Genomic DNA, 27859 nt, shown 5'->3' with positions numbered 1-27859 from the left:
AAGTTACCAGACGTCTCTGTTTCCCGGGCACAGTCCCCAGATTTACAAATCAGCCCCTGACAAAATCCATTCATTCCGGCTGAAGTTGAAAAGTGTCCCCAGATTCATTGAACAAAATCTGGTAACCTTACATTAAGCAAGCATGGTCTAGCCATCTATGTTAATTACCCATCTTCAGAGGGCTCTCATTTGATAGCCACCATTTCCAACAAGCGGCATTTAGAGGGACCCATCCAAACTACAGGTGGATCAACAGCAAAACAGAGTACCCTGTACACATCTCCACCCAACCAACCAGCATGTGGTCACTGCAGATTCTGGAAAGGTGGAGAGTAGATCCAGAAATGCTGGATTATTCAAACAGGTTTTCAGGGTACAATCAGAATACAAGGCGTTCAGGTATAGACTTATAGATGACAGAATACTGAAAATCTGGATTTTTTGAATCTATGCAGATGGGCCCTTAGTTAGGCCCACCGATCTTGTTATCCCCCAACGATTCCCTGACAGGTTTTGGTCTGACTGCATTCCAGAGCAGCCCAAGGCTTGACCCACAAAGATTTCTTAGAGTTGGTCTAGGCCCTTGTTAGAAGAATGGTAACATTTCCCAGATACTTATCACACACACAAAAAAATTACTAGTGTCAGTTCACATGTACCCACTTTCGGGGGGGGGGGACAGTGCAGAAGGCACAGAAACTGTGAGATCTGCTTTAATGATCAAAGACAGAGGGAAAACCTGGAGAACCTGAAAAAGTAGAATGGCAATTAGGCACACATTTAATTAATTCTGGCTGCATTCATGTGCGTTCCTTTCAGTGCAGGCCTAAGGGCTGAGTCGCATTCACAGTACTGGCAGTAGCAGAGGAGCGTTTTTTACTCTGTAGTTTCTCTCAACGCTGCTCCACTCATGCAGATGTGAAGGAAGAACGGGGGGGGGGGGGGGGGAGAAGGGTAGCAGGTGCTTCCAGACGGTTGCTAATTTTGAGTGGAATTCAATCACAGACTAGCAAATGCACAACACACAATTATAGTTGATCAGGACCTGCGTAACAAACCTGCTTCTGCCAAAGACTAGGCTTTTAGTGATAAGGAAAGTAATGGGAAAATGAACTCAAAAGCTTGCTTTGATGCAGCTTCACCTAACCTCCCCACAGACATGTCAGAAGGAATACTCAATAAGCAGGTCGTGTGAAATTGCCCAGGACCATAAGCATTTCAGCCACACAGCTGGTTTATCAGCTACATCCTCATCTCAGAAATAGTTTTTGGCCACTTCAGTCACCTCCAGATTAGAGTTCAGAAATATACCCTGTATAGAGCTGGCTTGGCGAAACGTTCAGAAGTTGTATTCGGTGCTGAACAGTGGCCTTCCTAAACTGAAAAACAAAACAAATTTCTTAACTCACATACAGTTGGGGGACATTTTCCTACCCCAAGGCAAATTCCATCATATATCTCCAGGTACTAAAAGGTCGCAAAACATATTCATGTGTGAGATATATGATGAAGGGCACTTAAACCTGTTCTCCTGTAATTTTTTTTTTTTAATGTGGCCCATTTTTTACCCCAACATTTTCTCCGAGCTAGGGCTGCGAATTGTGCCACGCCATAACATTTGTTAGCTTTCAAGGTGCTGCAACACTTGTTATCCTTGTTGCAACATGGTTACACAACTGAAATTCAGAGAACAAGCATAGCAGATGACTTTTCTATAGTGGAAAGTATTTTCTCTTTAATTCAAAAGCAGAAAGCCACCCAAAGAATGGTTCGTGACAGACAAAAGGAAGTACTTATTCACAAACGCATAGTTAAACTATGGAATTTGTTGATGGCCACCAACGTGATAAAGGAGGATATTAGACAAATTCATGTAGGATAAAGGTATCAGTGGCAGCTATATCACCTCCAATATCAGAAGCAATATGCTTCTGCATAGCAGCCAACTTCTGGGGGCTGAAGTCCCTTCGCACCCCCCCTGAAATATTTGAGGGGGTTGCCTCTCCCCACCAAGTCGAAGGGTATTGTCATTCAAATGGTGCATGTTTGTCATATCTTGTGATCAATTTTGTGGAGAGGGGCTTACCTGCCCCCCCAACAACTTTTTATTCAAGTTGACCTCCTTGTGCCTCTGGATACTAGATGCTGGAGAAAATGAGATGACTCAGAAATTGCTGTTTTGCTCATATCCAGCTCCTAAATTATCTGGCTGAACACAGTGAGAACAGGACAGTCCTTGTGAACCAGCTAAAGAGCAATGTTTCGGTTCTTTTTCATCCACACATATTACAAGACCTGATGCCAGCATCGCAGTCCAGTGCCAGCTGCAGCCTGGGTTTGGGGCCCTAACACCACACCATAGTGACACTATAGTCCAAAGTTGCCCAAAATTTCAGGGTGTCTTGAAAAAACACAGAAAAACCCTCTTTCTCCTCCCTTCCACTGGGGTAAAAATGCCCCTGAGACGGAAGATTATAGTTTCAGGAGATAGAAGGGGAATCGTCGAAGAGGGAGAAAGGAAAGTTACATAACTGGGCACAACCGCTTCGAATATTGCATCATCTCAGACCAATCCATCTCCCATCGCTTCCTGCAAAGAGCCAAGCCAGTTTCCCCGACCGTTGCCATTTCTGTTACGCAACCGCGAAGCGCGCAAACTTCGGGAAACTTTCCTCTGCATTCCTCCCCACGAAAGAAAATGGAGGGGGGGGGAGAGAGAGAGAGAGAGAAAGAAAGAGCAGCCCTTTTAGGAGCTGCTGAGATCCGCAGGGGGGCGCAAACAAAGGCATTCTCCTGATCCGTGCGAGAGATCTTCCCTGCGCGCGCACACTTTTTTTTTCCTTTTTGGAGCGTGCTTTCCCCCTCTCCCCTGCGAGGAAATGGGCTCTCCCGATCTCCTCACATGATCGCCGAGGCACTTTCGCTTTTCCATATATTGGAGGCGGGCGGAGTGACAGCTCTAGCCAGGGGGAGACCCGCCGTTTCCGTCGCGTGTGCGTCTCCGGCGCGCCCTCGGGGAGCCTGCGCTTTACGCACGGGGAGGTGTAATCCGAAGCCGCCGGTTTAAATAAAGCGCAGCCTTGCTGCCTTTTTCCAAGGGAGAGGTTGCCAACGTCAGATCTCTTGCGCTGCTCTTTTCCGAGGAGATTTCTTCTTCCCTACGCAGAGGAAAGCGTTAACAGGAAGGAGGGAGAAAAGAGAGCAAAAATGATGAATGGGACGCTGGATAGCCTGTGCGACCACACACTGAATGAAGACGAAGGGACGTTCATGTTTACATCGGAATCGGTAGGGGAAGGACATCCAGGTAAGGACTTGGCGCAGGGGATTGCAGCTCGTTTTGAAAGGTTGCAAGGAGATCCTGTAGTATTTTATTTTTTTGAGCGCGCGGGGGCGGGGAGGCATACCGCGTGCGTGTGTCTATAAAGCACATTTAACGTATGTCCCCCTCACCCCCCAAAATCTGGGAACTGTAGTTCACGCCGAGCTACAGTTCTTAGCACCCGCAAGAAACTACTATTCCCAGCGTTCTGTGGGGCGGAGGAAGTGCTTTAAACGTGCTTTAAATTGATGGTATGCACGCAGCCGAAGTTTTGGGCTTCTTTTCATCTGCTGTTGAGGTGAGAGGTAAAAGCATGTGAGAGGTAAAAGCAGTCTCTCCGGGGATGCCTTTGCAGACCCTGATTCATTCCCCAGGGGGCATAGCTTCGAAAACCACTGCTAGCCACTGCAGTTCTTTCTGTATTGCGATTTGACCGTGCACCTTTCAGAACAATCCCATCAGGAATGTCCATGCCACAGCTTTGATAGCTCCAGATCTGGCACTGATGGACACGATCCAGCCAAAGTTACATGCTTCTAAAGGCTCGCTGGTGTTAATGACACGCAGTGTATTCTGTGCAGTTTTCTAGGATGCAAATCCTGGCGAGTTCTGCCAAGCCTACTTCCAAGTAAAGGGACATAGGACTGCAGCCAGTTTGAAATCAATGGGATTTAAAATACTGAACGTCTGTGTCTGTTGCAGTGAGACGCCCAGAGAACAAGAGCTGGGTGTGCACACTCTTTTAAAAAATTGTTAAGATAGTGTATTTTATTAGGCCTGTTCCTCTTGGTTCGTGTGTACATATTTTGGAGTTATGCAGAAGAGCTCGTAAGCCAAATGATTCACCCTCCCAGTTAAAACTTCTGTGTAACTATTAAAAATAAATAGATCTGTATGTTCCTACACCGACAGAACTTGGTCCCTTTAGCTGGGGGCTGCATTAATCTGATATTTCAGTGGACCTTGTGGAATTCTCCCACATGCTTGCTATATCATTAAACTGTAAATCATTCCCCATAGCAGCTGGGCATGATGGTAGGACATATTATGCGGCCTCCTCCTCTCTATACACAAAGCGACCGGTTCCTCACACCTCTTTCTTAATTATTGTAAAAGCAAGGCAAATTGAAACTTTTTTTAAAAAGAAAAGGGAATAGACATTATCTATGCCAACATTCCAGCTCAAGTTTGTTTTATTTGGCAAGTCTGAGACTTGTGACGTGCTTGCAGCAAATACAAACAGATAAATGATCTTTTGGACAAGGCCGGTGTATGTGTGTGCATGCATGCGCGTGTATTAGAGCTGTTTGAGGTACTCAGATGTGTATTTGGCACTGTATATCTTTCAGCATGATTCAGGCCTTTCCTTCTGATTATGTAACAGTCAGCGGAATTAAAACAAAACAGAAGAACTCGTTTAGTTATTAGCATTCAGTTGGATGGGGGAGAGGTCGCACCAGAGTTTGCTCCCCCTCTCGATGCATTAACTTGATATCTTGTGCCAACTTCTTATCTGGCACGTAACAACCTCTGGCGACTGCGGGAGAATTCTGCCACTCCACAACACCGAGGAGACATTTTTTGTCCAGTTAATGGGGCTGCCAGCACCTTAGGCTTCCATCAGTTTTTTTCTTAAGTGGCAGTGATGCCAAGACGCTGGCTGATCCTGTTTCTTACATTATATTTATAGACACTAAGAATGACATTTGAACTTTTACGTTAAGGGAGGGGAACCTGTAGCCCTTCAGTTCTTGGTAGACTATGGTTCCCCATCATCCCTGACTGCTGGCCATACTGACTAGAAAACTTGACAAAGGTTTCTGTGGTATCAGTGGTCTCAGATTTGTGAAGGTCCATTCACACATGTAAGTCAATAAGTGATGGCTATGAAATGTATGAACCAACCAACCTTGATTCTTCTATTTGTAAGGCCAGGTTTTTGTTCCCTTTTGCCAGAGTGCACTGGTCTATTTTGAGATCCAGTTCCCTCTCTAGAATCCGCAAGCTGTCTTTCTCTGCTTAATGGTACGTCCAACCCTTGAACTCTCAAATTAAAGCATGTTTAGATAGGGAAGTTAAACATATGCCCAGTTCTCTCCCACTGAAATAAACAGGATTATTTAAAGTTTACTGCTTAGGATGAGTTGTTTTTTTAAAAAGAAGAAGCTTTGTCTAGATTCTTGGAGGCTTCCAAGATTGTCAGTGGATCTTCTGATAACTGGAGTTCAATGGGATTATTTGGCCTTCTGGTCACACCCCCCTTTCAGATCCTGAGTGATGTGTGCATGAAAGACTGTAATGCTCTAGGGAGAACATTGATGCTCCAGAAAGCCAAAGAAGGTATAATTTGGCTGCAAGAGTAGGTTTAAGACAGGGTTTCCCAAACTTGGGTCTCCAGCTGTTGCTGGACTACAACTCACCATCATCCCTAGCTAGCTGGACCAATGGTTGGGGATGATGGGAATTGTAGTCCAACAACAGCTGGGTAACACTGGTTTGGGATATGCAAGAGCTACAAGTTTATTTTATATTTGTATGCTGCTTTTCCCAACAACAAAGCTGAGCTCTGTGTGACTCACAACAATAACACATCATAAAAAGAAGCAAACCACAGTTCCATCAATATAATCAAATAAAATAACACAGTATAGTTTGTTATGTGTCTGGTGTTCCCCACATACACAAATTCCCCTGTACAGTCTATGTGTCTGGATAGCCACAGTTTTGCAAGGTCCATGACTACCCTCCTTTAACCTGTCACACATGTCTCCTGTATCTGGGCCAGCTTGTACACCTCAGAGGGCAGGATTTGGCTCTGGGGCCTCCTGTCACTGATCCGTGGTGTGTGTGTGTGAGTCAAGTAGAGTTGTGCAAAATCTACAGTGTTTTCCTTAACGAGAAATGAGCAGACAGCAGTCAACAGAAGGAATGTGCAATTGTATACTTTTCCTCTAGCGGTTATCCGCCTTCCTTAAGGGAGGGGAGGGTTGATAGTGAGCGACCAGGTGAATGATGCAAACCAAAGACTTGCATCCCACTGGATAGTCCAGTTTCTCCTGGGTAAGACTGAAAAAATGTCTACCACTTGCTTCTCCCAGATATATGAACTGACCCATTCTGCAAGCAAACCAGATCAAAGTTCCTAGAAGTGAAGACATGCCTTTGTTGCGGGTGGGGAGGAATACATTTAGGTCGTCTGTGCAATTGGGGAACAATATTATATAGTGAAAAAGCGAAACTGGATGAAACAAACTGCAACCCAGCATAGCGTGTTCCACAATTAAGACTGCAGTTCTTAAATGCATGTCTGGGATTAAGTCCAACTGAACTCAGGGACTTCTGAGAAGACATGCTTAGGAATGTGCTGTTAAATCCTCTTGATTAATTACTTGCTAAATTGTGGCCTAGTCTTTACATATCACTTTCCCCAGGTAAGTAAGTATGTTTTACCCACACTTGGGGCCAGGGTACAGCTTCGTTACGCAAAATTTCACAGCTGTCAGATGAGGTAAATAATCACCCAGGTTTGGGGTTTTAGTTATTGCAACAGATTTCTGAGAAGTGCAGTGTCAGCCTTGGAAGGCCCTTTTTGTAGCAGTGTATCGCATGTGTCCCAGTGACGCAACATCAGAGAAAAGCACACAGCAAGTTTGGACAAACATGGCAGCTAGGACAAATGACTAGTCGGTGTCATCTCACTTGGCTCTGACAATATCAGGTTGTTACATAAAAAGAAATTAAAAAAAATCGGGCGCTGTTAATGTTTCAATGTAAACACACCGCCCCTCCTTCCAGAGTTTAACGTCTGTTTGAATTTCATTCGAAATATTCCAAGTTTCCTTTCCTAATCTAGAACAAAACCACGATGCCATGCATTTCAGTCCATTTAATCGAAACTGTAGAATAGTTGCCATGACAAACTGATCATCGTGAAATACAGTGGCAGAATGAGAAAACAGTTGCCGCAAACACACACTTAGAATAAGAATGTCTTTGCTGACCTCCCCTACGGTAGGAAAGGGAGAGAGATGCCAGGTGGGTTTCTTTGGGGATGGACTTCCATTCTCTGGGGCCACCACCGAGAAGGTGGCGTCCCTTGTCCTGAAGGAGTTGGGTAAGGAGAAGAACAAGGAACAAGACCCTTTCTCATGATTTAAGGATGGAACAGTTCAGCACAGTGATTTTGTCTACTGTCGGGGATCTCAGAATTGCTTTTAAGGGGGAAGGGTCAAGGGGGTCCAGTATTAAAGATGGATCTTTTGAAAAGGCACAGTTCTTAAGTATTACAGAATAGCAGAGAAACTAAAAGTTCTCTCAACCTCAACTCGGTCCCCCCCTCTCCATGCTATTGATCACCGTCTCTCTCCACACCTAAACTCTGTTCCCAAGATACAGCTAGTATGGCACTGCAGGGTCCTGAAATTGCACCCCTCCCTGTCTATTATCAATTAGCCTTGGGGATATCAGCTGGGTTTTTTGTGTTTTGTTTGGTTTCTTTTGGCCATCCCTGGAGATGGGGTGGCTTGCCCTCCCAGCCAATCAGAAGTTGGCCTCTAACCCCTCCTCCTCTTCCCCCACCCCACTTGGCAGCCATTCCAGAATCCCTGCCTACCGTACAAACACTGGTTAATCATTAATCCTGTGAGGAAGTGGTAGATGGCTTTGGGAAGTTCATTATCGCCATGGACCCGTTTAGCTTAAAGGCCGAGCGTTCACATCCACCCAAATAAAGCCTGATGCAATCATCACTCAAATCGCTTCTAGATTAAATGGGCCAATGTGATGGAAGCTCACTTAGACGTAAGGTTGCCAACTGGCCACGAAGAACAACTGCAAAGCCAGCTTGGTTTGTTCCTGTGCCTTTAGCAGAGCTTAGGCATAACCCACACATGGACTTCTTCATGGCATGGAGCTGAACATGATCACCTCTTTAGCTGATGCAGATCTCGTTGCTGTTAAAGGCAAAGTTGACAGGGCCAGTTTGTAAGCTGACTACCCTAGTTGAACTCGGGCCGAGGAAAACAGAGTTCAGAGCCAAATTGGGCTTTTTAAAATTAACATTAAAAGCAGCTGCTGGCGAATTGAAGGAGGATGTGGATATAGTCTAGCATCTTGTAGGGGGAGTGATTTTTAAGCGGGAAAGGAATTTACTCCTCTCCCCATATCCCCTATCCTAGTCAGCCGTCCATTGCTGAATTCAAGAAGTTTTAAAAGGGAGGTAAAAGGGCTGAAGGTCTAATCACAGTTCTCCCGGATCCCAAGTGCTTTGGTCTTTAGCCACAAAGCACACTGGGTGCCCTCTGCTACGTACGTCACTTTCTCCCTAATCTACTTGTAGGGATTTTAGGTTAAAATAGGGTTGTCCCCCACTATTTGGGGTGAGGACAGTCAGGATACTGGCATGAAAAGGGGGAAGGAGAAGTATTTCGATTTACCGTTGCGGGAAACATCTAAGGGTTCAAGCTGTAAGCAGCGCTTGCTTTGAACACTTCACATTAATATTACTCTTATTTTTAATTCTTATTAACTGTCCCTCAACAAAAGTTATCAGGGAACGGAACAACTGATAATAAAAACTTCGGCAATAAAACTACAAAATAACCACAATCATAATATGCACGGTGTATAATCTCAAAACAATACACAGTGTTTGTTTACCCTCATGCACTGAATGGAACAGATGTTTTTTCCATAGGTGATGAAAAATGATGTCAACAAGCATCAATAAGCATATATTCAATAGGAGGGAGCCATGATTAAGAAAGCCCCACCTCAAGTCGTCATGGCACATACTTTGGTTAAGGACATGCACTGCCAGTAGGGCCTTTTCCTTAGATATTGGAGCAGGGCCGGCACATACCAGGAGGGGAACTTCACCATGCATTCCTGAACAGCAAAAAGTACTAGCTGGATCGGTCAGAAGGCTCACGTGCATTACAAAAGCGTCCTCGCCACACTGATGTTAACCAGACATGGGCACAAAATGTCTGAAAGGCTATGTAACGTGCAGTCCTAAACCACGTCTGCTCAGAAACAACTCCTGTTTAATTCACTGGGGCTTCCTCCCAGATAGGCAGGGTTAAGATCACAGCCTTTGTCTTTGTGTACAGAACTGATCCGAGAAACACACGCAAAGAGTTTTAGCTGCACCACCAACACCACCAAGGACTTTGATGCCACTGATGGGGCAGAGAATCCTTGTACCTACCCCTCTGCCAGCTTGCCTGCCAGCCTGCTTGCCCACACACTGCTGAGTGTCTCTTTTTCAACATGATCCAATCTGGCTTTTTTCTGATGCACATGGATTTGCTGTTATCAAAATATCAAATTCCGCTTCTGTCCCCCCCCCCCCCCCCCGGCAAGTCTAGAGCTTCTTCTCCAGTGGAAGTTTACATCCTACCTTCTAGCTAGCTTCCTTTCTGGTCCCCTTAGCAGGTCTGTTGATTTTGTAGATCAGGCATGTCCAACAGGTTGATCGCGACCCACTGGTTGATCGTGGGGTGTTCCTCGTTGATCCTTGGACCCTGAGTGATCTCTATCCCCGCCCCCAAAAAACTCAACAACACTGGCTCCCTAAAAAAACCTCAAGAACTCTGGTCCATCCTCCAATGACAATGGGTAAATCACTGCCATTGGGAGTTGGATGTGCCTGTTGTAGATCATGTCACTGGTTCCAACCCGGACCCTGAGGCCCTTCTTCATGTGCCTTCTCCATGAGAGGTCTGGAAGGCGCCTACACGAGAACGGGCCTTTCTGTGGCGGCTCCTCACTTCTGGAATGCTCTCCCCTGAGAGGCTCACCTGGCACCTTCATTACATATCTTTTGGTGCCAGGCAAAAACATTCCTCTTTTCCTAGGCCTTTGCCTTATTGAACAATCTATGGCCTTTTAAGGAACGGACGTGGGTGGCGCCTGTGGTGTAAACCACAGAGCCTAGGGCTTGCCGATCGGAAGGTTGGAGGTTCGAATCCCTGCGACGGGGTGAGCTCCCATTGTTTGGTCCCTGCTCCTGCCCATCTAGCAGTTCGAAAGCACATCAAAGTGCAAGTAGATAAATAGGTACCACTCCGGTGGGAAGGTAAATGGCGTTTTCATGCACTGCTCTGGTTCGCCAGAAGTGGCTTAGTCATGCTGGCCACATGACCTGGAAGCTGTCTGTGGACAAACGCCGGCTCCCTCAACCTATAGAGCGAGATGAGCGCACAACCCCAGAGTCGTTCGTGACTGGACTTAACGGTCAGGGGTCCCTTTACCTTTAGCTTATGGCCTTTTAAACTGTGTGTGCAAGGATAATGGTTTTTGTTTGTTACAATAGCATGTACAGTGGTACCTCGGTTTACGAACAGACCTGTTTACAAACTATTCGGTTTACAAACTCCGCAAAACCGGAAGTACTGTCCAGGTTTGCGAACTTTACCTCAGTCTACAAACAGAAACCAAACAGTGGAAGGGCACTGGTGGCAGGAGGCCTCATTAGGGAAAGTGCGCCTCGGTTCAAGAATGGATTCAGTATAAGAACTGACTTCAGGAACGGATTAAGTTTGTAAACTGAGGTACCACTGTATTCTTGTGTTTTTATATTGTAAACCACTCTGTGATCCCCAGATGAATGACAGTATAGAAATTTAATTAATTAACAATGATAATAAAAATATTAAAGAAGCATTGTGTTAGCCCAAGTTAAATCAGATATTGTCATGTTTGGAATTAATCAGTCCAGTACATAGGCGCCGACTCCATAGGGCCTGAGGGGGCCCGAGCCCCCTCAAAAATTCGTTTGGGGGGGCTTTGCCCCCCCCCAATAATTTAAAAAAATTATTAGTTATATTATGCTTTGTAAAATCACAAAATTATGTTGGCATTTTTTATTTTCCTTGTTTGACGATAGTTACCTTTTAAAATACATTCAGTAATGAGTTAAAACAAAGCCACTCCCGATCTAGAGAGGGGGTGGGGTTGCGGGCTCTCGACCCATCAACAATCTCGAGGGGCTGGCGTCAGTCCCGCGAGAGGCGGGGATTCCCCCTAGCTCATTAATATTCACCGCCCACGGCGGCAGCCAATCGGCTGCCGCAAAGGGCGGGCCCTCACAGGTTCACTTAAGGTCGGGGCAGCCCGGGGCTCGCCCCTTTCGTTCCCCCAGCAGCAGCGGTTTGGAGGTCTTTGGCCCCCCCAATATTTTTTATAGGTCGGTATGGGCCCCCGCCCCCCCCCATATTTTTTATAAGTCGGCGCCCCTGGTCCAGTAGCAAGCAGCATGCTTGTACTGTGATCCAAGCTGGGGTATCATGCAGTAAGTGTTCCTTGTTTCCAGCTATGAAGTCAGGATTCTGAGAAGTTGCTAGTCAGTTAATATTGGCCGACCCTCTCATGTAACACCATCTACAATATGTTGATGAATATCTGGTGTCCCAGGTTGGCGACAGAGCAGAAAGAGGAGGCACTTCTCTCTCTCTCTTTTATCTATGCTTTTCATATTCATACATTTCACTAATTTTACAATCATTTTTACATTTCAAAGCTTGACTTCCTTTCACCATCTTTCTGCAGTTCCTTAAGTTTATTTTTAATATCTTCTGCATTTCCAGATTAACTTAATTGCTAATTTATTCATCTACTTTAAAGATATAACACTGCAGGTTATTACAATAATCCTGCCAATGTTCTTACCTGTTTACATTTTTTCTGCAAATATTCCATAAACCATTTCCATTGTTGTTGTTTAGTCGTGTCCGACTCTTCGTGACCCCATGGACCAGAGCACGCCAGGCACTCATGTCTTCCACTACCTCCCGCAGTTTGGTCAGACTCATGTTTGTAGCTTCAAGAACAGTGTCCAACCATCTCGTCCTCTGTCGTCCCCTTCTCCTTGTGCCCTCCATCTTTCCCAACATCAGGGTCTTTTCCAGGGAGTCTTCTCTTCTCATGAGGTGGCCAAAGTATTAGAGCCTCAGCTTCACGATCTGTCCTTCCAGTGAGCACTCAGGGCTGATTTCCTTCAGAATGGATAGGTTTGATCTTCTTGCAATCCATGGGACTCTCAAGAGTCTCCTCCAGCACCATAATTCAAAAGCATCAATTCTTCGGTGATCAGCCTTCTTTATGGTCCAGCTCTCACTTCCATACATGACTACTGGGAAAACCATGGCTTTTACTATATGGACCTTTGTTGGCAAGGTCAACAACCATTTCCATACTTTTATAAAAAGTTTGTTATCTTGGTTTCTTATTTTTCCGGTAACTTTCACCATTTCTGCATATTCCATAAGCTTTTGTATCCATTCTTCCTTTGCTTGGACTTCTGCTTCTTTCCACTTTGGGGCAAGTAACATTTTGCTGCTGTACCATACATGAATAAGTTTCTATACAGTTTACATAGTTCTATCTCTATAATCCCCCCCCAAAAAAAGCTTCTGGGATTTTTTGTGTTTTTGTGTGTGTGCATGTTAGTTTAAACATCCTTTTCCATTCATTATATAGCATTGCTGGGAAAGATGGGGCACTTCTTGAGCCTTTGTGACTAGCAGTTGTTTTCAGAAACTTTAAAGTCTTATATGTGTGAAGGTCTTGCTTTATACCAAGCCAGACCACTGGCAGAGGCTCTCCAAAGAATCAGGCAGAGGTCCTTCCTAGGCCTCCCTGTAGATTGAGCATGGGACCGTTCGTATGCGCTCCACCGCTAATCTATGGGCCCTTCCCAGAGTCGAAAGACTGGTGTTGTTTAAGCCTTAAAAGCTGCATGAAGCCAACTGCAAGACAAATGCTCCACTCGCCAAACTTGGCTGTCCACCACCACAGTGGATGTCTTCCTATTTAGGGTCTGGGGAAATGGAGCAGAAGACCTGTTGGCCTCTGTTTCTGAGAGGCAAGGGGCTGGCTTTCTCGAGCCACATTTCCTTCTGCTTTGCTGGGTTGAGGTTCCTGAGACTTCTTGGTGCAACCTCAGAAACAGGTCCTTTAGGGTAAGTGAGCTCTGCACCAAGAATGGGGAATCTGGCCCTCTAGATGTTCTTGGACTCCAGCTGCCACCAGCCCCAGGCAACATGACCCAACGGTCAGGGAGTTCGAGTCCAGCAACACCTGGAAGGCCAGAGGTTTCCCAACCCTGCTCACTTTACTCTTCCCCTGCATACTTCAGATGACTTCCCACTGTGAATTGGGAGGACTAGAGGATCTCAGTCTGGGATGGTGGTGGTGGAATTCATTTGAGACTTGCTCTGCCGGCAGCTGTGGGCTTAGCAGTATCTGATCTTCGCAGGCATATTCCCTCTGTATCGTGTTTCATTTTTGTCTCGGCCGCACTGGTCTGGTCACCAGTGGAACTGAATTCTACTCCAATCTGTCTTTGTTCCTTCAAAGCCTAAGAGCTGGGACAATCTCATGGGCAGGGTAGCTCGTCCCAATATTATGAAAAGATGCAAAATGAGAATTGGGTTGTTCACCATCTCTGTATGCTCTATAACAGGCATATGATTAGTAGCCTTTGGGGGGCAAATGGTAGCACACGGCTTGGCTTTTTAATGGATTCAATTTGTTGAATTTTTCTTAGGTGGAGGCAAGCACCATGCATATGATAGAGCTATAAAATGCAGAGTATCTAAACAAAACTTTCCGCTTGTCAATCCCATGTGTCGAAAGTAGCACACGTTTCTGGTTTCTTCTCTGAATTGCCCAACTGATCTCTTTCAGATAAGATATGTGATCAGATCAGCGATGCCGTGCTCGATGCCCACCTGAGGCAAGATCCGAACGCCAAGGTTGCTTGTGGTAAGAGACCGTGTCTGAAATGATGGCTGCTCTGCACTTACCAGCCAAACATAATTGTGATAGGTGGCGTGGAGAACCCATATATTGCAAGGACCACTAGCAGAAGTGTCAAAAGCAGGGGGGAGGTTTTGCCTTGCCCCTCCAAACCGTTTCCCAGACCGTTTGACTTCCGAAATGTTTGACAACCGAGGCACAAAGGGCGGTTAGCAAAGTCAATGGGGAAAATTGAAAAACACACAGCGGAAGCTGTTCAACTTCTGAGGCACGTTTGAAAACAGAAACACTTACTTCCAGGTTTTCGGCGTCCAAAAACCAAAATGTTTGGCTTCTGAGATGCTCAAAAACCGAGGTACCACTGTACCCCTATCTGCCTTCGGTCCCTGGAACAATCTCATGAGAGGGGCAAGTCACTGCAGTATGATGAGCAGGCGCAAAATGGGAAGCGAGTTATTCTCAGTGTGTATACAGTTGTACCTTGGTTCTCGAACAGAATCTGTTCTGGAAGTCCGTTCGACTTCTGAAAATGTTCAAAAACCAAGGTGCGGCTTCTAATTGGCTGCAGGAGCTTACTGCACTCAATCAGAAGCCACATTGGACGTTCATCTTCCCCAAAATGTTCACAAACCGGAACACTCACTTCTGGGTTTGCGGCGTTTGGGAGCCAAAATTTTTGAGTTGCAAGGTGTTCGAGAACCAAGGTACGACTGTATACACGCTAGATAGTGATAGGTACCCAAGAGTACATAACATGCTTACTGTAAATGAATATTCGAGCCAACCTAACAGAGTTTCCCACTTGTTTTTCCTTCCCCCGTAGAGAGTGTGTGCAAAACAGGGATGGTGCTGCTCTGTGGGGAGATCACATCCAGAGCGGTGGTGGATTACCAGCAGATCGTCCGAGACACAATTATGAATATAGGCTATGATGATTCAGCTAAAGGTTGGTGATAAAACAATGGAATGATGCTGGGTCACTGCTCAGCCAAAAAGCTGTAGAACTAGTCCCTCTCTGCTTGCCTGCTTAGCCAGGACAAGGAAGAGACTGATGCAATTGGTGCTGTGGATTGCTTAGCTGCCACCAGGAGACAAGTTCCCAGCTCCTTTAATAAGGAACAGGAAAAACTATTTACTGGGAGGTTAAAGGTTATCTCAGGGTTGAAGTTGTGGGTGTCCTTTGCACTGGGCCACTTTGTAGCATTCCTGCTGTTCATGGCATACTTGACTTCTTGAGCCCACAAAGCTATCAGGCCTTAAACAGGCTTTAAGACTTTTTACTGAGGCCAAGATTATATTTTTACATCAACTCATGTGGTGCAATTCATCAGGAGGTGTGCTAGCTGGTGGCAGTTGGCAATGTTATTCTCAGTTTTTACCTGTTGCCTAAATATAGCTGATGTGGAGGATTGCCATAGTTCACTTGGAAGTGAGTTCCATGTGTGAAGTGTGAACACTTAAAGGTTATTATGGAGGGGAGGGGGAGAAATAAATGCACAGTTGGCATTTTTGGTGCCAACCACACATTTAACATTGTATGTCATTTTGCCCATGGCTTGTTCCCAGTGCATCAGAATGCATGCATGGAAACAAAGCAAAGATGAAACAATGTACAGTTGTACCTTGGGTTACATACACTTCAGGTTACAGATTCCGCTAACCCAGAAATATTACCTCAGGTTAAGAACTTTGCTTCAGGATGAGAACAGAAATCGTGCAGCGGCGGCGCAGCGGCAGCAGGAAGCCGCATTAGCTAAAGTGGTGCTTCAGGTTAAGAACAGCTTCAGGTTAAGAACAGACCTCCAGAACGAATTAAGTTCTTAACCTGAGGTACCACTGTAAATCTGAAATGAACAGGGCACCAATAGAGCAGCAAAGCCCAGAATACACAGGCACCTACAGGAAAGTAGACTTCCTTAAGCCCAAAAATGTAGACCTCTGTGTTTGTTTGTTTTGAGCATGGGGGTATGTTTGAACTAGTCATTACCCTGGATTGAGCTGGCAGGGTTCACACCCAGAAATTATTTATTATAGTAATTCATTTAAACCACTCGCATCTCTGTTTTATATGGTCAGTTTGGTGCTTTGGTCACATGTAAGAGAGTAGCTTCTTAAGGAAACAAATGAGACTCCCACTGAAATTGAAGTGGGAAGGATGAAATACTGCATGAGTAAGGCATTGATTTATTTATTCCAGTTATTTCCCACCCTTTTCTCCCAGGAGCTCAGGGTGGCCTACAAGGTTCTCCCTCTCCTCCTTTAATCCCCATAGCAACTTTGTGGAGTAGATTAGGCCAAGAGGCAGCGACTGGCCCAAGGTCACCCAGCAAGATTTGGAGTCGTGGGAATTTAAACTGTGGTCTCCCAGATATCAGTCTAACCACTAAACCACACTGGCTGGGATAGCTCAGTTAGTAGAGGATGAGACTCTTAATTTCAGGGTCGTGGGTTTGAATCCCACATTGGACAAAAGATTCCGTGCATTACAGGGGGTTGGACTAAATGACTCTTGGTGCTGGAGGAGACTCTTGAGAGTCCGATGGACTGCAAGAAGATCAAACCTCTCCATTCTTAAGGAAATCAGCCCTGAGTGCTCACTGGAAGGACAGATCGTGAAGCTGAGGCTCCAATACTTTGGCCACCTCATGAGGAAGAGACCCTGATGTTGGGAAAGATGGAGGACACAAGGAGAAGGGGACGACAGAGGACGAGATGGTTGGACAGTATTCTCAAAGCTACCAGCATGAGTTTGACCAAACTGCGGGAGGCAGTGGAAGATAGGAGTGCCTGGAGTGCTCTGGTCCATGGGGTCACGAAGAGTCGGACACGACTAAATGACTAAACAAAAACTCTTCAATTCTGTGATTTAGGAAGAGCTTGCTTTCCTGGGATGTTGGCTGCAATGTACAAATCGGCAGCAGTATCCCTTACAGGGCGTGCGGGGAATGATGGGCCTCCCAGGCAGAAGATCTGCTTGTGAGCATTCCCCACAGATGCAGCCAATCAGCTGCCTTGGAAAGGCTCCATTTCCCAAGCAGCTGGCCAGGGCATCTCTCTGCCCCACAAAGGGGTGCAGTAGTGTGGCTGGGGACACGGCTGAGTTTCAAGTGTCCAAAGGGGATGTGTTGCAGCCAGATCTTCTCTTGACTGAAGAACCCAGGCCTGTCAGCTCATCTGGCACACTGGGTTGCTTACTCATGGACGGCTCTGCTGCCATTCTACATGCCAGGAACGGAGACGCTCAGTTTCTCATTCCTGGAAAAGAACACATGGGCACACATTAAACCTTAGTAGCCCTGCGCTTAGTAAAAGAACATTTATCCTAAGAGGAAAAACTATACCTTGTAGGGGGACGGTTGATGAGAAAGCAGCTAAGAAAAAGGGAAACTTGACCGTTTGTTCCCCGGCTGGAATTTCAGAACAAATTGGGGAGGGGGCTGCCCTTTTGTACAGTGGTACCTCAGGTTAAGTACTTAATTAGTTCCGGAGGTCCGTACTTAACCTGAAACTGTTCTTAACCAGAAGCACCACTTTAGCTAATGGGGCCTCCCGCTGCCGCCGCGCCACCGGAGCCCGATTTCTGTTCTTATCCTCAAGGAAAGTTCTTAACCTGAAGCACTATTTCTGGGTTAGCGAAGTCTGTAACCTGAAGCGCATGTAACCTGAAGCACATGTAACCCGAGGTACCACTGTACTTCGTAAAATATCCTTGCCGCACCCGTTGGTATCATTTTTGAAATGCTGCCCTCTTTGGTCCCACTAATGAAGGGAAAGCAAGCTTCAGAGTTTTTAACAGCACTGCAGGTCACTCTAATGATAAAAACATCCAACATTTTAATATACGAAGAGGGTTTCTGCAATCTGCATGGCTGCTCTCATGTAGCAGAACTTGCTCCTTAAGGATCAAATTATCTCTTATCCAGGGGATTTGTGATTGATTTCCCACGGGGTTTTTTTTTTTTTAAACTGATACCCAAAGAAGGCCGCTGTTTAGTTTTGAGCTGATGAGATGGGGAGAAGAAGCAGCTCAGGACCAACGATGTGACTTAGTATAAGACAGCATCCTACATTGGTCGGTGTTAAGCGCCACCGCCACAACTTCTACTGCTCTTAATGAGTTGGCAGTTCCCCAAGGCTGAATTTTGGGGTGTGGTTCTTTTGCTTTTTGTTTAAAGCCAGGAGAGCAATTGTGAAGGTCCCATGAAATTTGTAGCAGAGATTTGGCCTCATTGTACTCTGCAAGAGCGAAATGAGATGTGATGGGGGCATCATATTTCTGCCCCACCCACAAGTAAAGTGGACCTTGGGGGCCTAAATCTTTTACAGCCAATTGGCTGTGCCGGTGAGAGGACCAGAACTCTCTCTGCTGTCTTCCCTCACCTCTCTCCTCAGACCCTAGTCTCCAGTATATGCTGTCTGCAGTACTACATAAAATGAGTCTGATGTTTTTGATCCAGCTCAGTCTTAGAGATATCAAGGCATGGAACTTTGATGATTTTCCTTGGCTGGGTAATCCTCCAATTAGCGAACCTATTAAACAACCTCTCTGCGTTTGGCAAACCTAGCTGATGGACTATGCCAAGATTGCAAAACTGACTGGAAAACTCAGAAACCAAGAGGATAAAAACTTTATAAAAGAATGAGGGAAATGTATAAGTTACTTAAAGGTAAAGGTAAAGGACCCCTGACCATTAGGTCCAGTTGTGAATGACTCTGGGATTGTGGCGCTCATCTCGCTTTACTGGCTGAGGAAGCCGGTGTTTGTCCGCAGACAGCTTCTCGGTCATGTGGACAGTATGACTAAGCCACTTCTGGCAAACCAGAGCAGCGCACGGAAATGCCGTTTACCTTCCCACCAGAGCAGTACCTATTTATCTACTTGCACTTTGATGTGCTTTTGAACTGCTAGGTTGGCAGGAGCAGGGACCGAGCACCGGGAGCTCACCCCGTTGCGGGGATTCGAACTGCCGACCTTCTGATCAGCAAGTCCTAGGCTCTGTGGTTTAACCCACAGCGCCACCCACGTCCCTTATAAGTTATTTAGGAGACCACTGTAAGCAGATGGAAACAAAAGCAGGGTTTTGATTTCACTTGTAGTGTAAAAATTAACATGGATAATATGGTTCGATATAAAAATTGGATTAGGGATGAATATGCAGTAGTATATTTAAAACAAGACCCCATGAAGGGGATGGGGGAAGTCCTGAGATTTGGAGATATTTTTCTTATTCTTTGTTTATTTGTACTTTGTATTTCTAAAACCAATAAAAACTTTTTTAAAAAATGGAATGAAATACCACCATTTTCAACACTGCTCCTTCTGAACATTCTTTAGTCTTCCCTTCCTGGAAGGCCACACCCTCCGTAGAACTAGAACCTGTCAGCCCTGCTGGGGAAGGATGTTTGCAACCTAGTAAAAACATTTCCAGCGGTCTTGTGGGACATGGCTTTGAAGGATGGAAAAGAAAGGCAATTCACGGCTTCCATTTCTCTTCCGCAGGCTTTGACTACAAGACTTGTAACGTTCTTGTTGCATTGGAGCAACAGTCGCCCGATATTGCCCAGGGCGTGCATCTGCACAGGTCGGAAGAAGAGGTTGGCGCTGGGGACCAGGTAATCATTGCGAGAACATTAGAAAAAAATTCCATCTTTATATCCGCCAGAAGTATTCATCTTGGTGAAAAGAGCCAGTAAGCAGCTGGGGGTTGATTTGCACCTTGCATTTCAGGATTCAGTCACCAGGATTATGAAAGAGAACATGTAAAATGCTTCCTCAGGACTCCCCACCACTTGAGGGAATACAAAATAGCATTTATAAAAATGAAACACTAAAGGGAGGAGCTGTATCGAGGAGGAAAGAGGAAGCTGATTCTAGAATGAAAAGGGAGAAAGAATCTTGTGAAGCGAATTCTAAAGTTGTCAATACATGGAAAGTAGTCTTTGTTGTTGTCTTCTTTTTGCTGATGGAAAATAATGGCTCCTTTCCCACTGCAGGGCCTGATGTTTGGCTATGCCACCGACGAAACGGAAGAATGTATGCCCCTGACCATCATGCTTGCTCACAAACTGAATGCCAAAATGGCCGAGCTGAGGCGCAACGGGGTCCTCCCTTGGCTTAGGCCGGACTCCAAAACCCAGGTACTTTCATAGGTTTAGGCCAGATTATTTCTCTTCTGCTCATAACTAGGGCCTATCCATTTGACCATTCTTTGGCATCGGGAGGCCTGTGCATGTTATGCTTTTGGAAGTGATTCTTGCTCTTCTGTGAGAACCATGGGTTGGAGGAACGCGAGATCTGTAAATGGAATGAAGTTCCCTCCTTTACCCAGCACACTTCTCTAAAAGCCTCTCTGGAGGACTTGGGGACCCTCTTGAATGGTATGGGCTGGGCTATGGGGGTGCTGCTGTGGGAAGAGGATGTTGTCCCCCAATGGGCAGAGACCCCTTGGTGCAAGCAGAGTTGTCCATTTTTTTTTTGTAGGGAAGCCATTCAGAGTTGGGCCAAGCCCCAAATGGGGGCACAGTTGTTGTTTTGGGGTTGGTTTGCCAGTTTTGGGGTGTGCTTTTTCTCTCGCCACCACCCTACAGTTCACAATTGCTTCCTTCGCTCTCAGATCACAGTTCAGTATGTCCAGAAAGATGGCGTCGTCATCCCAGTGCGTGTCCATACTATTGTCATCTCAGTGCAGCACGACGAGAGCATCTCTCTGGATGCCATGCGCAAGGCCCTCCAGGAACATGTCATCAAGACTGTGGTTCCACCCAGATACCTAGATGACAATACGGTCTACCATCTTCAGCCCAGTGGCCGGTTTGTTATTGGAGGACCGCAGGTAAGTATGTGTTCACTGATATGTGAGTAGATATGAGGAAATCTATTATTGCTCCTCTTAGGTTCTTCTGAAATGCATGTTTATGTTATGACTGGTACTTCCCCCTCCCAAATCAAATCTGGAGCCATACCCTCAAAAGGAACATGCCCAAAAGAAAACAAATATAAATTTCCCTCCATCACAGTGGTTTTCAAGCTTTCTAATCTCAGGGTACCGTTTCACATTGTCTTAGCCGTTGAGAAAAACTTGCATGTCTGCCATGGGACCCTTGTGTGTTGCAGAAAATTCTGAGGGTGCTTTTAAGGATACATATACAGTGTAAACCTGCAATTGTTTTATATCATTTATTTTCACGTATATTTACTTAGGGCTACACATAGTTCCTCCTGCCAACCTAGCAGTTCGAAAGCACGTCAAAGTGCAAGTAGATAAATAGGTACCGCTCCGGCGGGAAGGTAAAGGGTGTTTCTGTGTGCTGCTCTGGTTCGCCAGAAGCGGCTTAGTTATGCTGGACACATGACCCAGAAGCTGTATGCCGGTTCCCTGGGCCAGTAAAGTGAGATGAGTGCCGCAACCTCAGTCGGCCACGACTGGACCTAATGGTCAGGGGTTCCTTTGCCTAGTTCACCGTAGTAGGTAGGAGCTTAAGTCCTAAGATGAAGTGTTTCTCAAACTTGGGTTCCCCTGCTGTTGTTGAACTACAACTCCCACCATCCCTAGCTAGCAGGACCAGTGGTCAAGGATGATGGGAATTGTTGTCCAACAACAGCTGGGGACCCAAGTTTGAGAAACACAGGGCTAAAGAGAGGAAATATGTGGCAGTTTTCTGGGACATCTTCTTCCGAGGCTTCTTGATAGGTTGTTGTTGTTGTTTTCCATTTTGTAGCATTTGCCGCTTTTCCATCTCATTAAGATTTAGAAGTGACGCTTGCCATTGCAATATTGCAGGGGGACGCTGGAGTTACTGGACGGAAGATCATTGTGGATACTTACGGCGGATGGGGAGCCCATGGGGGTGGGGCTTTTTCGGGCAAAGACTACACAAAGGTGGATCGGTCAGCAGCATACGCAGCCCGGTGGGTTGCCAAATCCTTGGTGAAAGCTGGGCTTTGCCGCCGTGTCTTGGTCCAGGTAAGTTCTCGTTTTGTCCTCTTCCGCCCTTTTCTCACCTATCAGCCGTCAGCGGAAATGAAGCGTTGTGGCAGATTCGTGGCTGCCTGCTGCTGAAGCCATCAGCATTTCCTCCTCCTTCTCCTCCTGCTCCTCCATTCCTCCTGCTGCAGGGTCTGAAGTACAAACTGCACTGTATCACAGCGAAACGTTATCAGGCAGAGGGCGGAAGCAAAGTGTGTGGCTGCTGTTTCTGGGGGTAGTTGTAGCCCTGCAACAGCTACTTCCTGCTTGAGAGACGAGGCTTCCTGTGGGGAACTGCTATATTAAGGATATCAGTGAGGCAGTTGTTTCTGATAGGTTCAGTATATAAGAATCGGCTGTATACAGAGGCAGGTTGGTAGCCCCTCTAGCCCTCTACTTACCTGAACAGTGGTGCCTCGCAAGACGGAAATAATCCGTTCCGCGAGTCTCTTCGTCTAGCGGTTTTTTTGTCTTGCGAAGCAACCCTATTAGCGGATTAGCGGATTAGCGCTATTAGTGGTTTAGCGGCTTAGCGGCTATTAAAGGCTTAGCGGCTTAGCGGCTAAAAGGCTATTAGCTGCTTAGCGGCTTAGAAAAGGGGGGGGAAGCGAAAAAAATCGCAAGACTCGCAAGACGTTTTTGTCTTGCGAAGCAAGCCCATAGGGAAATTTGTCTTGCGAAGCGCATCGAAAAACGGAAAACCCTTTCGTCTAGCGGGTTTTTCACCTTGCGAGGCATTCGTCTTGCGGGGCACCACTGAATTCCTTTTCTTACCTGAATTATTTTAAGCACAGAGAATGTAACAGTTATCTTAGCAGTCTTTGAAACAATTCTACAGTGGTACCTCGGGATGCGAACAGGATCCATTCCGGAGCCCTGTTCGCATCCCGAAGCGAACGTAACCCGTGTCTGCGGGTCACGTTTTGGCACTTCTGCGCATGTGTGTGATGTCTTTTTGACGGTCTGTGCATGCGCGTGCGACGAAACCCGGAAGTAACGTGCTCTTTTACTTTCGGGTCGCCGCTGAGCGCAACCCAAATTTGCCTAACCCGAAGCGTATTCATCCCAAGATATGACTGTATAGGGAAGTTCAGCACTGCATTCTTGAGGTTCAGCTCCCCTCCAATTTGAGTCTCCAGCTGTTGCTGGACTACAACTCCCAGGGAATTTCAGGTAGGAATCTTTCCCAGCCCTACCTAGAGATGCTGGTGATTGAACCCAGGAGCCTCTGCCTGTTTAGCAGAGGCTCTGCTGTTGACTTGTAGCCTTTCTTCCAGTGCCCTTAGGGTGGGCTTGCTCTGGGCTTAACGCTCTCATAGGCAACCCACTCATCAGATGGTTCACTGCTCTACAGTGTGGTCCTGCTGCATTTCTCCACCAAAGCCCTTCTGTGACAGCACCACTGGAGGCCCTGCTTTGCTTCAGCTTTTAAAACCAGACGCATGCGCCCTGCACACCAGTGTTTCTCAAACATGGCTCCTCGGCTGTTGTTGTTTTACTATGGCAGCTCCCATTATCCTTAGCTAGCAGGACCGGGGGGTCTGGGATGATGGGGGTTGTAGTCCACCAACAGCTGGGGCCCAACAGCCGGGAAACACTGCTCTACACAACTGATGCAGTTTTATGTTTTATATGCGTAAGTCTGTCACCACCAAATGTTGTGCCTTCGCAGGAATGGATTTCTCCAAACAAGTCTTCGCCCATTTCTTCAGTCCACAATTGCCACATACACATAAAGTGGTTTAATTGTTGTTTCTTTTCAATCCATAGGTTGCCTATGCCATTGGTGTGGCTGAGCCACTCTCCATCTCACTGTTCACGTATGGTACCTCCACAAAGCCCGAACAAGAGCTGCTAAACATCGTACACCAGAATTTCGACCTCCGGCCAGGCGCTATCGTGAAGTAAGCACTTTTACAAGGGGCTTTCCCTGCCAAAGGAACAAATTTACTGCAGCCCCCCCGCCACACTGAAGATATAAAGCAACCAGAAGTATTGACTATTGAATTTCAAACGCCGAGAAAGCAAAATAGCAAATGCACTTTCTCAGGTGTATCAGCTTTCTCCACTCTGGTTGCTTCCAACTAAATCCTGTTCCAGGATAGTGCAACATTCTAGTGGAGATCTAGTTCTCCTTATTTATGAGGGTTCAGCTGCTGCTCTTAATGGGCTCAGAGTTGCACACCCAAAGAAGAGCAGCAAGACAACAAATGAGTTCTGCAGTCCAAGGCAGTATCATAACATTTTAAGCAGCCATGGCTTCTCCAAAGCACCTTGGTAACTGTAGTTCGCTAAGGATGCTGAGAGTTGTTACTTGCAGCGCTACTATTCCCAGAGTTCCCTGGGAGCAGGGCTTGACTGAGAATTTTTTATTTTATTTATATACGGCCATCATCACAAGATCTCTGGGCGGTTCATGGGATGAACTGTAGTTCTGGGAGGAGAACAGGGGTTTCCTTGCAACTCAGAGCACCCTTAACAAACTACAGTTCCCAAGATTCCTTGGGGGAAGCCATGGCTTTTTAAAGTGGTATGATACCTGCTTTAAATGTATGATGCAAATGGGACCTTAGATTTGCTGCCTGGGAAGGCTCTAGGTCCATGTTCCCCAAATTTGGGTCTCTAGCTGTTTTTGGACTACAATTCCCATCATCCCTGACCACTGGTCCTGCTAGCTTGGGATGATGGGAGTTGCAGTCCCAAAACAGCTGGAGACCCAAGTTTGGGAAGCACTGCTCTAGGCTCTTCCTTTGCTGAAAGGTTTGCTGCGGGCTGTGCAGTTCTCCCAGCCAGGGAAGGGAGACCTGGCTTCAGATGTTAGAGAATCCCAGTATTGCCATCGCTGACTGGCAGGGCTTTCAGGTGCTTCAGGCAGGAGTCCTTCTCATCCCTAGATGGAGATGCAGGGAATTGAACATAAGGTATATTGTCTACCACTTGGCTACTGTCATAGACTGGCTGGATGTAGAGGAGTGAAGGGAGGCACCATCTGTGGAGCCCTCAAGGGAAGAAGGCTCAGAGTCCAGGGATTGGTGATGGGTGGTCAGAGGGAGAAGACTGGGGGGAGGAGGAGGTGTCAGAAGCTGAAGAGGTAACAGGGCTTAGTGCGCTGAGTCTGGCTGGTGAAGAGGCATGGATGTCTCCCGCTCCTGCTGTGACACGCTCCCCTCCCTGCTGGTCTCCCAGGGCCAGGAGGGATATGAAGTGGGAAGAGCAAAGGCAGGCATGCCAGCGCAGTCTCAGATTGCTTGGGGAAAGAACTTAAGGCAGGTCTGGGAAGGCAGGGACCTTCAGTCTCAGCCGCTGCTTCACAGGGGCGAGACTTAACAAAGATGAGTTGCTGTGCTCATTAGGCCTGGGCACTCTTGTGCAGATCCTGGTTTTTCTAGATTTAACTCCACTTACTTTGTGTGATTTGCTGCTGGCCCGCTCCTGTCAGCTACGGCCCATCTTTACAGAGGTCCAGTTCCTTCAACAAAGCCAGAATGGGCCATGAAGTGAATGACACTAGGTGCTTCTAGGATACATCACAGAAAGTAAATAGATGCTAATGTAACCAGAGAGAAAGGGGGGAACTGTGTGTGTGTGTGTGTGTGTGTGTGTGTGTGAACGGGCACACACAAATTCACGCCATATCCATGGCAGCTGCTCTGCCCAACACATATGTGGCCAGTAGCTCACTAAATAGGCATCTCAGGCTTTTAAAACAGCTGTTCCTTGCAGCTGCTATTACCTATTACGCGTCTCTGGTATTTTGGGCAGCCTCTGTTCCATGCGGGAAAAATTAGCGCGCCCGTTATCCAGCTGTACTTAATGACTTCTTCTTTCTCTCTTTGAATAAACCAGGGATCTGGATTTGAAGAAGCCCATCTATCAGAGGACCGCCTGTTACGGCCACTTTGGGAGAAGCGAATTCTCTTGGGAAGTACCTAAGAAACTGGCCTTTTAACGATCACGGTCCCGACCCCTGAGCTTAAGGGGAGAGGACTCTATTATGAAAGGTGCTTCCACTGACCATCCTCGAAAATAGAAAAAAGTTGTTCTCATGGAAATCGACGCTGTTTGTACTCTCGACATCTCACCACACGCACATACAAAAGATGTTTCCTATTGCTGCTATTTTTGTTTCGTTCCGCTTAGAAAAGGCACAACATAGGACTTTGACCCACAATCAAAACGATGGAATACCAGCCTTCAGCCCAACTTCTCTCTGTTCTTCTGTTCAAATGGGAAGAAAAGATTCCCTCAGGTTCCATAAGCTTCCCTACTACAACTGGACAATTAGAAATTATGGGGTCTAATTTCCTTTCTGCTAATATTTGGTACTGCAAATATTCCCTGGACTCTTGGTGTGGAAGAGGATTTTGGGGCCTAAATTCGACACATATTACCCAAAAGGGTTCTGTCGGCTTTTCTTTAATCTATCTGCTATTCTCTTTCTTCTTCTTCTTCGTTTTTTAAAAAGGAAACTCTTTTCTCTTTTATAACAGCCTCGTGACAAAACATTTTAGATGGGTACATGGCCAATGCTGTTTATCTATGAGCTTACATATTGGTAAAGTTGCCTCAGCCCATTCTAGGCAGGGCTGTTTTATATACAAAATGTTAGACGGTTGCTTACAAGCCCCACCCCTCACCCCATTGGCTGAGCTGCTGTGATTTCAGGGAATGCTTTAGCGGGTCAGAGGAGGAACATTTGGCTAAGATGGGATGCAAAAGCCAAGCAGGAAGGAGTTCCAGATGGGAGATAGCTGACCAAAATAAGGAATACTAGGTCAGCTAGCCTTTTTCAAAAACCCTTCACCTGCTAGAAGGATGTTATGAGGATAAAAGCAAGCCTTTAGCAGCAAGAGAGTACATCCTTCACTGTGTGGAGAGGTGTAAAAGAAGACAAGAGTCGTTGGCCAGGCAGTATGGCCAATAGGGGAATAGATTTGGGATCCTCTTCAGGCAGGAAAATGTCTAGCACTGAATGGAAGATGGGGTGGGACCTCTGTTGAGGAAGTGCAACAGATAAGCAAGAATGCTTTGGGTTTTAGAAAGCTACGTATCGAGTGAGGTGGGTGGGAAAGTGGTGGGGCTGAATTTAGCATTGATAAGAGCCAATCATCCAGGCTGGATGCCCATAGTTTTGCCTTTCATGGTGCCATTGAAAGAAGGGGGTTCAGAAGTGCAGTTCTCCCCGCATCTCAGCGTTATCCAATTGTACTGGAATAGCCTTCTGTCCAGATTCTTGACGGAAGAGCAGCCCTCTCTGGAATGGGATCTGGCACTTCTCATGCATCAGCAGTTCAGGATCTTAATCTCAGTATTTCACTGTGTAAAGCATCATGTACACTGATGGTGCTATATAAAATTAATTATAACTGTAATTTAATAATAATTAATGGCTGGCACTTAACCCGATCTCAGCATCCTCATGTGCACAGTTTTCTAGAAATGCTGTTTTTTTCAACATTGGAAAAACTTGATATCCTATCTGTGCCTTTGTACAGGCCTCTCTTTACATCCAATTTGAGTTGTTCAACCCCCCCAATATATACGCTTTCCCTCTCCCAAGCAATAGCCACAACAATTTGTATGTCAAAATGAAAGGCATTAAAGCGTTCTGCCCCTTGCCACTGTAGGCTTGAAGAACATTTGAGCACAATAACAGGCATTGGGTCATCATAGTTTGGATACGAAACAGGCAGACTGACTTAATCCTAATTTTTTCAAAGTGTTTTGAGAAGTTCTGAGGAGAAACTGCAGCCCCAGTGTGGAGGCAATAGTTGAGACACCCACTAGATGGCATTGTAACTCATTAGAT

At 46.2% G+C, this 27859-nt stretch overlaps 1 protein-coding gene across 1 annotated transcript; it reads left to right on the top strand.

The window, feature by feature from the left end:
* The first annotated feature begins 2628 nt into the window (after nt 1–2628).
* MAT1A (methionine adenosyltransferase 1A) lies at nt 2629–27667 on the top strand. The gene is made up of 9 exons (XM_083740495.1): nt 2629–3307; nt 14012–14089; nt 14907–15029; nt 19584–19696; nt 20078–20221; nt 20698–20916; nt 21865–22047; nt 23821–23954; nt 25897–27667. The coding sequence occupies exons 1-9, from the start codon at nt 3208–3210 to the stop codon at nt 25997–25999; spliced, it is 1197 nt and encodes a 398-aa protein (XP_083596621.1). The 5' UTR covers nt 2629–3207; the 3' UTR covers nt 26000–27667.
* The last annotated feature ends 192 nt before the right edge of the window (nt 27668–27859 follow it).

This window comes from Podarcis gaigeae (genome assembly GCF_964106915.1).
Source record: "Podarcis gaigeae genome assembly, chromosome: 5".
NCBI lineage: Eukaryota > Metazoa > Chordata > Lepidosauria > Squamata > Lacertidae > Podarcis > Podarcis gaigeae.
The sequence above is the reverse complement of the archived record's forward strand: the minus strand, read 5'-3'. Positions and strand labels throughout refer to the sequence as shown.

Excerpts from the sequence above, each read along its gene's own strand:
- MAT1A (XM_083740495.1), top strand. The coding sequence starts at position 3,208 with ATGATGAATGGGACGCTGGATAGCCTGTGCGACCACACACTGAATGAA. Across the intron at positions 20,917-21,864 it reads TTGTTATTGGAGGACCGCAG|GGGGACGCTGGAGTTACTGG; the intron begins GTAAGTATGTGT and ends GCAATATTGCAG. Across the intron at positions 22,048-23,820 it reads GCCGCCGTGTCTTGGTCCAG|GTTGCCTATGCCATTGGTGT; the intron begins GTAAGTTCTCGT and ends TTCAATCCATAG.